Consider the following 14,493-nt stretch of genomic DNA (forward strand, 5'->3'; position numbering starts at 1 on the left):
TTAAAATGCCTCCTGCGCCCCTGTCCAAGGCTATGTCAAACAAGTTCTCTGTGTAACTGTTGACACTGACTGAGATTCAAGAGGTTTATTTTACATGCTCTATACAGGTATGTGAATGTGAGGTGCAACAACTACACTTTATGTCCAACATAAGCTAGACTGTCACTGTTCATGCTGGCCACTGGCCACGCACGCACGCACGCACGCACACCCACACACACACACCAGAGAACGAGCCAATTTTCTGAATGAGCTCTAATATCAAACCTCATAGCCTAGGCTGCTACGGTATGCCAGGAATAGATACGAACAGCCGAAATAAAATGGCACAGATAATAATATCGCATCATTTATCATTTTACATGTGCTGCTAATGAACAGGTATGGACGGTAGTGGTAGGTATGCCAAACCATCACGCATTCCTACAGAATAGCCTTCAGGCAGGCATGCTGCTCACACAGCCGCAGGAGGAAGGTTGGTTGACTCATTATTCTACCTGTTAACACCATAGAGTACACAGGGAGCACCAGAACGGAGGAGCCGATCAAAGAAGATCACATCACATCACATGTGTTTGGCTCAATTAAGGATTCCTTACCTTTCCCTCTCGTTTCCTTTGACATGTTTCCTGCAGTCTGTCGTCAATTATGTCACACGAGAAAGAAATAAAATCCAAAGAAAAAGAAAAAAAAAGATTTCGGGAGCCCCCAAAAATATTGTTGTCTGATAGTTTTTTAGAGTGCAGTCTCCGTCCTTCTCCTTGACGGTGTTGCCAGACGGAGGTTAAATATAGACACGACGTTAACAGTCGCTCGGTCTCCTCGTGTTCACTTCAATCTACCGCTGCGCTCTCATTCAAGACCCCACCAGCGCTCCTGTAAAGATAGTTTAGCCATTTGTATCCGTGCAGACTTCGGTCGTGTCATGCGTGCCCACTGCCCAGGCAGCACACCCCCTGAAACATCAGTCAGAGTTCTTAACAAGCATCAGTGTTCGACTGCCTCCAGTGGCGCGCACGCTAGCCTACTGTTGAAGGGCGTCCGTCCTGCTCCTCTGCTCTGACTTGGGACTTGAAGAAAAGAAAGGAAACTAGACATGACGCAGTCCTTTTATTAATACCAGCTTGCGTCTTGTGCACATTGAGGGAGTCAGGGAGAGAGAGAGGTGGAGAGAAAGCCATGTACAGGGGAAAATGTTGTAATCATGTAGTCTCTTTCCCAGGTGTTTCGCCCAGGTGGGCGTGGTTATATGCTTAAACCTAACCCATGAGACATTAAACTCATGGGCGCTGATTTGTCTGTATTAGAAATACTGTTCCTACAAAACAGTGTGGACTCGCATGGAACACCATGTATGGGCACAAAGATCTACCCTTTGGCTGCTCCTCATTGGCTAAGGGCCCTGCCTTTGTACTGTCGTCAGTTTTGAGGAGAACATACTTCTTCTAAACATTACTTGAGACTCCTACAAAGATTTCATGTGGGTGTTGTTATTTATAACAGGTCGCACTTGGTTGGTGGTGATGTCATCAAGAACGCTCCTCATTGGCTAAAGGCCCTGCCTTTGTACTGTTGGTCGGTCTGTTGAGAAAAATGTTAGTAGATATGAGCCCTGCTTTTGTACTGTCTGTCATTTTTTTGCGGAGAATAAACTTGATCTATAAAGATTTGGTAACAGAGGGGGCGTAAAGTAGGCTATAGCATAACATACTGATATAACATACTGGTCTTGAGCCAACTTGTTGTTGTTTTATTTATAATTATTATCAGGTCACACTTGTTGGTGATGATGTCACCTAGAACGCTGCTCCTCATTGGCCAAGGGCCCTGCCTTTGTACTGTCTGTCATTTTTTTGCTGAGAATAAACTTGACATAAAGATTTGGTATAACATACTGGTCTCGCCTTTCCGCGAGCCTACAATAAATTGGGTTATAAAGCCGACACACACAGTGACTGAGTGTCTGCTGAGTAGGCTATCAGCGGTTTGCTCAAATTTACCCCCCAAAAAAGCACACACAAAAAAGCATCCAGGTTAAACAACTCGCACAGAACAAAGCTTGCGTGCATTCAGATGTAATCGACAGGGACATTTCACGCCACTCTTCCAAAGCCCTCTTTATTTACAGCATGAGGTGCATGGCAAGGAGGAGCAGCAAGTCAGTGGCGAGGACCCAGGAGGATTTTTCACTGGACTGGGGTTATGGTGGAGCCGAAGACTAATATGAAGTGTGCCTAAATCCATTAGTATTCAATGTCAGGTCTATTGTTAAGTTACTGTATGAATTGCTTCGAAACTACCTCGGCCAGCAGCCATTATCACCCAAAGAAAGACACAAAGCCACACATTAAGCCTTCACACAAGTCACTATCACGAAAAAGTCTATTGAAGTCCACATTGTGCGGCCCCCAGCCTCTTCTCCTGCGTATCAGATAAGCTCCTTGGAAGGTTTCTTGAGTGCATACGCTTTTTCAAAAAAATCACACCCGTGTGACCTGAGCAGTGCAGACTGTGCAACAGCACTCTGGGTGGTTGAAGCGGGGGGGTTGCTACCTTTAAACACATTGTAAATCTTCTTTGAGGATGCGCACACACAAACACACACACACACACATGCACCACCGCTCACTTCAAACTTGGTTTGATTTTTTGTATAGTTTTGCAGCCGTTCTCCCCAGAGGGAGGATGAGACTGGGCTATGCCTATGAAAAAAGAAAAAGAAAAAAGGGAAGCATTTAATTTAGAGATTTTAGACCATGAAAATGTAGCCTACTGAAATTCAACCAAGAGAGAATAAGAGGAAAGCGCGTCGCAGTTAAGTATGTAAACCGTCACATGTCAGTAGGTCCACGATTCCGCAACACCTCAATGTCTATATAGTTGACCTCAATGACTATGGCTGACCTGCCATAGTCATTGAGGCACGGTCAGCCATGGCATATATGGAGGCTGACCTGCCCATATATAGAGTTCCCTGATGTCATCCTGCCCATATGGAGGCTGACCTGCCCATATATGGAGAGCCCTGATGTCATGGACCTCCATATAAGGAGCTTACCAGCACTGACATCATCAACTCTACATCACCCTGATCTCCATATGGCTATGGCTGACTCATTCTGACATCACCAGGATGACTCCCATACAGGTATATGTGAATGCCAATACATGTCAGTCTAACCAATATGCCCATATCTCCATGGATCTCCATATATGGGTATACAGGATCTCCATATATGCGTAACTGGTTCGATATATATTAATAAAGGATAAAATAAAATAAAAGTCCATATATGGATATTCCCAGATGATGCCCTGTTAGGGGACCGAACCACACTAACAGAATCCATATATGGCCAAGACAGATGGTGTGACCTCGTCCTTTAGGGTGAGGTCGCTTTTCGCCCTTAGGCGTCTTAATGGTATAGAGATAACTTTCTAGTTAGAAACAGTCTCATCCCTCCCTGTGATCAAGGGATGGTGCTTTACTTATCTTTCAATAATGCAACAGTTAACAGTTTATTCTGGTCTTACACAAAAATATAAAATATTCAGTGAGAACATTTGACTGAGCACTGGCTACAAATTATTTAGCCACTTTGTCAAGAAACAGACGGAAGATTGTGTTCACAGCAACTTGCAATTTGTACATATACAGTATATATATATCTTTCAAAAGGATAAAATACAAAACATTCCTTGGGCCTCACTAAACCATCGTTTTTTAGGTCTGTTTTTAGCCCAATGAATGTTTTTCGTGCAAAACAAATGCTTGCAATGGATTCAGAATAATTAAAAACACCTAGTTAGACCCCTAACATGCTACTTAAAGCATATTTATGGGAGTCATTTTCTCCCTTACAGTATAGTGTAGGCCTATAGTAAGTGAATGAGACCCAGAATTACCCTAGCTGTAAAACATTTTGCTAGGGATGTTGAATGTTACTAGACACCTTTACGAACACATTGGTGAAGAAATTGTTTGGTAAGGAATGTATTCCCAGGTTTTATTAATATCCCCCGACTACATGTGTATATGAATTCTGCACCGTTCCAATAGCTTCAGCCATTCACAACTATTCCTTTCAGCTCTTGCCTGAGCTTGTGGATGGATAGATATTCCACCAAACACATATTAATCTTAATTAATAAACAAAGAGTAATGTCTGAGAGCACATTTTGCTCTACTGGGTTGGTAAACATTATGGCAACATTTCACCCTATTTGACAGGCTATTCATGAATTGCATCAAAATAAAAGACACCAGATCACGAAGAGCATCAAAACCACACTTCTTCAGTTGAATGGCAATAAATTGTTTACACATTTTCACTGAAGTATACATTATTTGTATGTATTTTATCACATAGATTTCGTCCATACATCTGTCAGCTGTATTGGTCTGGAGTAATCGCGCTCATCCAGGATGTTTCTTCCCTGATAATAGCAATGTCACAGTGTTAATTCATCATTTGTAACTCAAGTGTACAAATGTACACTTACGGGTCCATTAGATTTTCTATTTGGCTCAAACACAATTTCCTGAATCTCCTGAATACACCCTATATTAGGCATAATTAATGCAATTACAACTCTACTCACTCTGTAAGATCTTGTTTCCATTTGGTGCTCCACAGGAGGAATCGTTGTGCTGGTATGATTATGAGGCTGGACTAAAACACATTTAATATACATCCCCCATTATTACAGCAGAACATCTTTCATAAATGTTTTGGCTTGCAAAATTGTGGTCTATTAAATTTAGGCCTAGAATTATTGAATGCTTTAACCAGTGAAAAATAGCAGTTATACAAGCTCACAGCGCGGCACTCGAGTGCCGCGCTGCAAGCTTGTAGATCTGCTATTTTTGAAAAAGTCGTGAAAATGTGTGCAAATCTTTGAATATATGCATTTTTAAAGCGAACGTTTGTAACTCAAATTTTGCTTCTGGGTGGTCCCTGGAACTAAATATTTTGAGATGCGGGTCCGTGGCCAAATAAATATAATTTTGGGGGTCCTTCACATGAAAAGGTTTGAGAACCACTGACATAGTAGTCTCTCAAGAACAGACTAACTGAGCTCCAGTTAAGTGAAAAGGACCTTTTCTTTGACGATGGCTAGCCAGATTGCTGACATAGAAACATAGGTTTTTCAAAAAATCGTAGAATTCAGGATTCAAAAGACACTATAGAATCGGGTCAAAATTCTAATTTTCATGATTTTTCAAAAATAGCAGATCTACAAGCTCGCAGCGCGGCACTCGGTGCCGCGCTGTGAGCTTGTAGATATGCTATTTTTCAATAGTTAAAGCATAAAATAATGATACACAATAATGTGTACCCGTTCTGAATGGGTTAATATGTGTCTGTCATAGACATATTATAATATAAATATCAGTATAGTCTGTGGGGTGATGTGATCTTTACAAACTGACCCCAAATGACAATGAGAAATATTTGAGAACATAATTTATATCAAAATAGTTCGCTTATACAAATAATGCAGACATTTTCAAGTATCCAAACAGTCTATCCCATGCACTACCAAATAAGGTAGCAAAAACGAAAACAAAACAAAACAAAACATTTATGTTTGTATTTTTTTGTGGATGCAGATATTTGTGGTGCTTGAGCCTGTGAAAGCCTGCACGTACTCAAGACGCCCACGCAGAAAGCTGCCTGAGAGAAAATAGGGACAGCTAATTCAGGGTGAGCTAATTCATTCAGTCACTGTCTGTCCCCTATCAAAGACTGGTCCCCACAGGCCAGCTTAACATCTGGATGTGTCCCCTTCACTTCGTCAGAGAGGCTTTCATGTGGCTCTCCAGGGAATGCTAGATCCTCTAAATCCCCCCACACTGTTGCCGTTATTTGGTGACATTAATTTGCCAGTGTCAACAGTACATAACCTAGACAGAAGCACCGTTTCTAAATCTTTTTAATTTCAAGGACCCCCAGTTTGATATGCATTAGGCCACAGACATCGATTTGATACAAATTTCATCTCTGGGATCCCACTCTTCTAAAGTATACTCTAAAATCCTGCATTTTTAACTTTGAGAGGGTACATTCCATTTGAACTCTCTTGGAGTTACAGAACTATAAGGGTCCAATTGATTCCTAACTATCAATCATTTAGCTGGAGACCCCCTCGATCCCAATGAAGGATCCCATGGGAGTTCCAAGATACCAACAAGTTACCTTCCGAGGGCATAATATTTCATGGTATAGTAGAAGTGAACTAAGGAGGTGTCATGCATGTCCCAAAACGTTTACAAAACTGATTTGGAACCTAAATCCAAACGTGGGTAAATAAATTACTTGTTTGCACATGTGTTTTATTTCCTGAATCCTCACATTGGACGCAGGTCAGTGGATTAAAACATCAATGGCAATCATAATCAAAACAGAATAGCAGAAAAATAAGCATCCAATGAAAAGGTACTTTTGCTTCTGGCGTCATACCGTTAGGTCCCCAATGCAATTAATTTAGTTTAATATTCCAGCATGAAAATGGAAAGTGTTAGTAATCCTCAGAGAGACCAAGTACATGGGAGGGGGTTAATCTTATAATCCTCAGTAATGTTGTAATGTTCTCTCACTGCTTATCTAAACTGACTCACTGGAATTCAATCACAGAAACAGATGGTCTACAGAGAAAACCTGCCAAAATCAAAATGGACAACTTCTGGTCATTCTCGATAATGATACTTATTGGTTGGCCAAGACTTTATCTCAGAGGGGAACATCGCCGGTACATGCAATTTTCAGTGAATTCATTCTAAAAAGCACTGAAATACATTTAAATAAATTCAGGTCACCATTGTCAAAGTAGAAAAAAGAAAAACAATTCACGCCTCTATATTTTCAAAATAACAAAGTAGTATAGTACGTGTTCAAACTACCAATGGATGGCTTCGCAAAATGTTGCATGTCCATTGTGGCACAGTAACCTATTGTCTGCCCAGTGGTGGAACTGATGCCGGAGGAGACTGGATAGGCTGGAGGAATTCTGAGGTGAAGACGGCCTCTGCATACTCCTCACAGACGTCCTGGAACTCTGCTGCCACTTCAGCCAGAGCCTCTGCCATCAACTCCTCTGCCAGACTGAAAGTAGCAAAACAGAGATGGGATTTATGGCTCTTTGAAGTGAGCTGGATCTCTGGGATCCATTCCTTTCGAAGAGCCGTTCAAAAGACTGTCTCATTTTAGTTACTAGTTACTTTGTAGATTTTGATTATGTAATTACGAATCACTTCATATACCATATATACATTTCGGCCATATATACATTTCTTCCATTTGAAAAATAGCAGATCTACAAGCTCACAATGCGTCGCGACACATTTGTGAGCTTGTAGATCGGCTATTTTTTAAATTATTTTTCTACATTTTATTCATTGGAAAACTTGTGAAATGGGACATTCTGCATACCTTCTACTATTGGTACTTTAAGTATATTTTGATACCAATACTTTTACTCATGTAGGCTACATTTTAATTCTGAACTTCTACATTGCAGTATTGATACTTTTACATAAAGAATTTACTTCCACTCATCAAAAAAAGGAACGGCTCCCTACTGAACCGGATCCCATCGCTTTTCTCAAAGAGCCGTTCAAAAAACTTCATTCGTTCGCGAACGTCCCACCTCTATAGCAAAATAAAGGATATTTTGAGACTGTACAGCTTGCCCAACATACCAAATGCTATGTAATGCCAGTTCAATAGCTAAATAAACTATGTCTTAATCTTCCCTTGGTTGAGGAGAAATCGTGCTTGGTTTTGGCATTCCAAACATACTAGACAAAAGAAAAAGAAAAAAAGTACATTTAGTCTTCATTCGAAAAGTACACACAGAGACCAGTGAACAAGACATAAAACTAACTGCTGATTATATTATCAACTTCTTTGTGTGCCTGTTAAAAAACAGCATCTGTATTTGGGGAAAAACCTTTGCAGAAAATAGTAGATCTACAAGCTTTAGCTTATGAGAGCTTGCAGATCGACTTTTTCATATTTCATGTAGACCAAAAATTGAACAGTCAACTATATAGGGCTTGTTAAGTGGTTAACCCCCCCCCCCCTCTCCCCAATAAAATATGCATCAAGGAAATCCAACAAGAGGTTTAAATAGCCTATTTGTCTTTCCCATAAAAGAGAAGATAGGTCAACATGCCCTACGTCCTTGGTCACGGCCACCTAGCTGGGGGATGTGACGATGCTTATATTGCCATCAATACCTCTCTAACCAACACAATTTAACGTCTCCACGTTGCAGAGGCCCCTATGGATTGATTACTTCCTCTCCTACTGTTTGGCTCTTTTTCTTCCTAACCACATGAATCCTAGCAGCCATATTCTGGGGCTAACATTCGGCGATGGTTTGCCAAATTTTTCCTTGAGAGCTTGTAGATTGGCTAATCTCTGTGACAATTTATGTAGAGACAAAAGAGGGGCCTGGTATAGATCCCTGGGGGACTACGGTACATTATATATATATATATATATATATATATATATATATATATATATATATATATATATATATGTGTGTGTGTGTGTGTGTGTGTGTGTGTGTGTGTGTGTGTGTGTGTGTGTGTGTGTGTGTGTGTGTGTGTGTGTGTGTTTTAAGTGGTTAAACTAAGATGCAGCTATGGTATTTTGCAATGTGTTTGTTTTGAACTGGAGGGCTACACACCGGCACAGGGCTGCTCATTAACGGTGCACCTCCTCAAACTTTTCTTCATAATATGGTTTCTGTGCCGAGTCAGAGTGGTAGATAATTGGATGACATTACAGCGCCACCACTTGAAAACTCAACTGTTCTGGAGAAACAGGACTGATAATGAGGTGGTGAGACCAGCAGTCAGATCCTTTGGGTTAGGTGGGGGCTACAGTTTTCTGTCTCCCAATTTTAGCAAAACAATTCCTACAGCAATTCAAACTCTGCACACCTTCAGGGCAAGAGAACAGAGATGTCTTTGAAAGTAAAAAGAAAAAGAAAAGTCTCTGTCTCTACCTCTTGGAATGCCTAAACATGTGCCCAGTCAACCGATCATAAATGCATTGAGAAAGTCTAAAAAGACAGCAGGGACTCTTCCGCATTGCACCAACTTAAGAATTCTCTCAAATATGTAAATGTATGGCTGGGCGAGAAAAACTGTGGACCCTGGAGACATTATGAATGCGACGCCAACTCTGAGCCCTGCATGATGCTCACACAGCTGGCAATTCAGCATATGCATTGGAACATAATCACTAAATAGCCAAGAGAATACAAACAAACAACACAGTTAACACTACAAACTTGCACAACAAACCAGAATGCATGCATTTGATTATGGACACATGTGGTGCAAATGTTTGGGATTGGCATTTTACATTTATTTAGCCTACATTATACATGAAATATCAGTTCAGCTCTTCAGAAACATTCAATGGCTTTAGCCCTTTACCTGTCTGCAATGGCCCAGGGATTGAAACTGCCAACAGCCTCATGTGCCACCAGGCGCAAATAGGCCTCATGATCTTCCCTGTATTGCTGGATACTTGTCAACATGCTGTTTGGTACTGAAATATGGGTCCCCCTGCTCCTCTCCAATGTGGCTGGTACTGTGGTTCCGCTGCCAGCCTGAAGTTCACCTTGGCAGTCCTCTGTCAGGCTGCTCTCAGAGGTAAAACTGTGATGGAGGAAACATGAAGACAAGAATATGCTCATCTAGGGAAGGAACAGAGAAACAGAAAGGTAGATCTCTACCATAAGCCACTCAATTCACACCATCAGCTGGGGAAAAGGATTGTTGTAGATAGAGCTGCAAAGGAGGTGTACACCGTCAGCTAGAACACACTGAGACAGTTTGCCCTCCAGGCCCCCAAGCTGTGGAATAAACTCCCTGTCGCACTTAGAACAACGGACTCACTCGCTAGCTTTCGCCGTGGACTGAAGACTCACCTTTTCAGACTCCACCAAAACCCTTAGCACTACTGGAAATCAATGTCCATACATGAAGCTAGTTAGCATTTGTTTTTTAGGTTTTTTAGAAACCTTTTTTATTGTTTTATTTTTCTTTACAGATTATACTGTTTTTCTAGATAGATATTCATTTGCATTTGTTATATTGCTGTTGATGTACTGACATTTGTTTATTATTGTGATGTTTGATCTGCTTATTGTAAGTCGCTTTGGATTAAAAGCATCTGCTAAATGCCTAAACTGTAAACACACTGCAGCAATGTGGGCAAGATTTCATTTTTTGTTTTCATTGTCGACCAATTTAGTTGCTACGCCAATTCCCAATTCCCACATGTAATCCACGTGTTTTTTGAAATACCCGGCGAAGCCGATTAATGGAGGCTTGTTACCCTAGCACACCCGCTGTGCATAAAATGATGGTCTAACGGGATGAATTCAGGTGTGTAATGTTGGCGGATGCATGCCTACTACCCTCAAGGTGTGTCTCAGCTGGGCATCGCCATGGTCTGGGTTTATAATCCTCTCTGTGTAGACTGGCTCTTTGCAGCCACACTCCTGTTTCTATATTTAGTGTTGCAGCCGTTGTCAAAGCAATGAGTTTCTCTATTGTGCTTCTCAAATATACCTCTGCTTGTGTTTTGGATGCGGGGGGTTCACATATGCTGGTGACCATAGAGGAAGTGTACCACTGTTGATACAGAGTCCAAAACAACTAACAACTAACGTCTTGGTAAGCATTTAAAGGGATATTCCACTTTCAAAACAAAAACGTTTGGTCATTTTATTGTCTACTCAGACTGGACAGATTTTAATTTGTTTGATTCAATATTTAGATATTTGATATTCATTATCAGACACTCCCCATCCAGGGCATATTCCATTGTAACTTCAAAATGGTCGCGTTTTTCGATAACTTTTTTCATTTATTTGTAATATTTTTGGGGGGAAATGGAGAAAATGTTATACAATAAAAAACTATTAAAAATAAATGAAAAGGTTATCGAAAAAACACAGCCAGCTCACATATTAGGAGGGTAGTATGAGTCCCCAGAAAAAAAGACTGACTTTATCATGGTTAAAATGGAGTTTGAAGTTACAATGGGTTTGTATAGGAATGGGCCCTGGAGTGTCTGATAAAATGAATATCAAATATCTAAATACTGAAACGAATGGTATGGACTATCAAAATATCACTTGAATATGTTTATCGCATGGGTCCAGAGATCATGTGTACCGATTTTTATGAGATTTGGAGAAAGTATGTAGGAAAAGGAGCAAAACTGTGTTTTGAAGAAAAATCTAAATGGCGTAAAATCTATCCTTACGCAAATGGGCGTAGCCTACTACTGTATATGGGGAGATGCGTCATGAACCAAGGAATCTTTCTTCCATAAGGCTAAGCCCACTAACCCATTGATACCAGCCGGCCCTGGTCCGTAAATGTTCTGGGAGGACAAGAATCATCGTACAATTATTAATACGTTTCAAATTTTGGGGAAGGAGGGAGAGGTGAATGATAGCCGGCCAGTAATATCCATCTCCTGTTACCACAAACCTCACTACTGGGAGAAAACAAGGACATTGCTCAGACATCATCATCAATTCTACACATAATTATTCATCGGGTGCCATCCACACAGGTGTGTTTGTGGACAGTAATTGACGGGGGATGATCAGAAAGGTACGAAATCTCTCTCTCCCTCTCTCTCCACACTTCTGACCTATACAATTACATTTACCGTATGTCAATAGCCAGGTGCTTGAAATGAACTATGTTTTCCCATTCCTTTCAAACAGCCTGGACAAAAGCATTGCCTGGGAGACGGAGATCCTGGCAAACCTCCATAAATTAGGTGATATATCAAACAGGAATGCAGGCTGTGCTCACAGAGACCCAAATGCAGCAGTGTAGTTTTGCTGGTGAAAAGTACAGGGGTGCATATGGTGTGTGATATGAAATGTAAGATATCCAATAAACACATTCACTGTTTAATTATCGTTGACTGTCTTCCATCCCATGTTCAATGGCTGCTGGAGAAACTAAACTTTCCAGTTGCTTGTCAGTTCAGCTTTGTGTGCAGTTAATTATTTTAATTACTATAATTTTTTTAAATATATCTTGGTAACTTTCCGTGGCAGTTCTACACAGAACTCCAGAGCCTCCTGTGAAACAGGGCGGCTCTAGGTCTGCAGTTCTCCGACGTCTGTGCACGATGCGAGCGCAGGAGAGGGGGCGAGTGAGAAGGGCGAGAGAAGCAGCTAAAGAAAGGCACAGCGGATTTGAAATGTGTCTGATTTGCAGACAGTGATTATAATAAATGGCTGTGCGATTTCTTTAATCGGGAGGAATTAAACATTTCGGTCTTGGCTTTAAAAAAAAAATGTCAAAATCGCCAATCGGTCTAACTCTGATATATATATATATATATATATATATATATGGGGCGAGGTCGCGCCATGCCTTGACCATCTGGCCAGTGATGTATATCGGACCAGTTACCCATATATGGAGACCCCTGATACCCATATATGGAGATCCATGTACTGTATAAGGAGATATGCTGTGATAGCCCATACATGCTTACTCAGTTATTCATTATGTGAAAGTCTTATGACGTCTATGTCATCTGACATCATACATACAATCCCTTTTATGCCCATACATGGAGATCCCTGTCTGTAGAACCGGCCACACAAATATGGGCTGTCTTGGCCATATCTGGATTCTCTTAGTGTGGTATGTGGCACAGTGATGTCAGAGCAGCAAACCCATTCTGTTAGAGTGGTTCCCCTGACATCACAGTGATGTCAGAGCAGCAAACCCATAGACAGTAAAAAAGTGTACACGTCCACACAGACAGAGACATGATGTGCCGTTTCACATACTAAACTGCGACATAAAAACTATTTAACACTTATTTTAACTAAATAATATCAATTACTGCACCTTTAACCAGACTATTGATTTAGATGATAATACAATTCTTTAATTAGAAAGTTTTACCTCAAGTCATATAAAAGATAAAACACGCACGCACACACACACACACACACACACACACACACACACACACACACACACACACACACACACACACACACACACACACACACACACACACACACACACACACACACACACACACACACACACACACACACACACACACACACACACACTTTCCTCAAGTATAGAATAGTTACTAAGCATATAATCGATAGTTGCAGCCCTAACAGAGACCCAGACTCCCCGGAGAGCTTTCTAGAACTGTATAACTACAATTATTTACCCCCCCCCCTTCAATAATGAGCCGCCCTGTAGCCTTGGGGGTTATACAAAGACAACCGTATGGAATCAACCCACGCAGGGTGGTTCTACAGTGAAACGTATGAGCGTATTAGGGCTACCATTACCATTGGACATGAGGGTCAGAACTAGCCATCTACTTGTGCCTGGTAAAGAAGTACTGTTAAAGCCTGGTGTTAAAAGTGTGAGAACACGCCTAGACGCGAAGAAGGCAAGGGCAGGCTGTTGAGAAGGGAATAAGGAGAGGAATGCTTTAGAGCTCCCTCCATACTGCAGAGCGGCAGTGCAGGGCTTCCATCTGGTCATTGATTTGTTTGACCGGAGCGGCATGGGTCATGCAGCATTAGCCAGGGGGGACAATCGGGTGTCTGCCTCTGTGCTGCTCACCAAGGATACATCAATCTCACCTCCCGGTCCATTCATGTGTGAGAAGTTCAAACCTCTCACACCATTTGTGGGTGTTTGACTGCAAATACATTTATATTTAAATAAATAAAAGTAGGTGTGGTATACATTTTGCCAATGAACATTTACCAGTTGTGAAGATGTTTGCATTATGGCATGAAACAAACGTAAACCCACAATTGTGAAACAAAGGTTCAACCATTCGATTGTGAACAAGAAAGGAATTGTGGGCAATTGGTTTGCATTACAAGCGGTTGGTCTTGAAGAACAACAGAGAATCAGCAACTAATCCAAGAAAAGGATTAGCCTCACCTGTCTTAACCTGAACCAACACAAGGTTTACATAAACAACCACAGTATAGATTAAATTATACTGGGCTTAGCAGAGGCACACGGAATAAGGCAAGCACTGGTAAACAATAAAATAAGATTAAGGGAGACGCAAATGGCTACATTCAATATTTAGAAAATTGTCTTCCCAAAGCATTGTGCCTCACACCCCCTGCCTTTTCTCCATTGTTCTGTAATAGCACTCTAAATCAAGCAACCGGGAAAGTAATACCGCTAAGAGTCTGTGCGGTTATTGGTGCCACAATACCATCAAAGAAACCCCAGGTGAGAGGAATACGGAGAGATGCTTGAGCCTAGTTTATAATCTGTCACACAACTGCGTCACTCACCTAAAATAATGGATTTTCAACTAAAATATGCAACAAAAAATAGATTAGGCTTAAACCATCAAAAGCTGTCTTGTGAAATGATGTATCATCATACATCACATACAACATGTCTATGCTAGCAGCTGG

At 41.1% G+C, this 14,493-nt stretch overlaps 2 protein-coding genes across 4 annotated transcripts in view; both read right to left on the bottom strand.

Annotated features, from left to right (window-relative positions):
- The window catches only part of pitpnm3 (PITPNM family member 3), a 118,175-nt gene extending 117,402 nt beyond the window's left edge, over positions 1-773 (bottom strand). The window contains exon 1 of the mRNA XM_080731552.1: positions 600-773. Within this exon, the coding sequence (XP_080587678.1) occupies positions 600-624 (25 nt within the window). The 5' untranslated portion in view covers positions 625-773. The remainder of the gene's footprint in view (positions 1-599) is intronic.
- A 4,839-nt stretch (positions 774-5,612) lies between these two features.
- Positions 5,613-14,493, bottom strand: part of kiaa0753 (KIAA0753 ortholog) — a 28,487-nt gene continuing 19,606 nt past the window's right edge. For all 3 annotated transcript variants that reach the window (XM_080731482.1, XM_080731480.1, XM_080731481.1), the window contains exons 18-19: positions 9,458-9,682; positions 5,613-7,106 (exon numbers count right to left, since the gene is read on the bottom strand). In XM_080731482.1, the coding sequence (XP_080587608.1) occupies positions 6,953-7,106; positions 9,458-9,682 (379 nt within the window). In that variant the 3' untranslated portion in view covers positions 5,613-6,952. The remainder of the gene's footprint in view (positions 7,107-9,457; positions 9,683-14,493) is intronic.

This window comes from Nannobrachium achirus (genome assembly GCF_963921795.1).
Source record: "Nannobrachium achirus genome assembly, chromosome: 8".
Taxonomy (NCBI): domain Eukaryota; kingdom Metazoa; phylum Chordata; class Actinopteri; order Myctophiformes; family Myctophidae; genus Nannobrachium; species Nannobrachium achirus.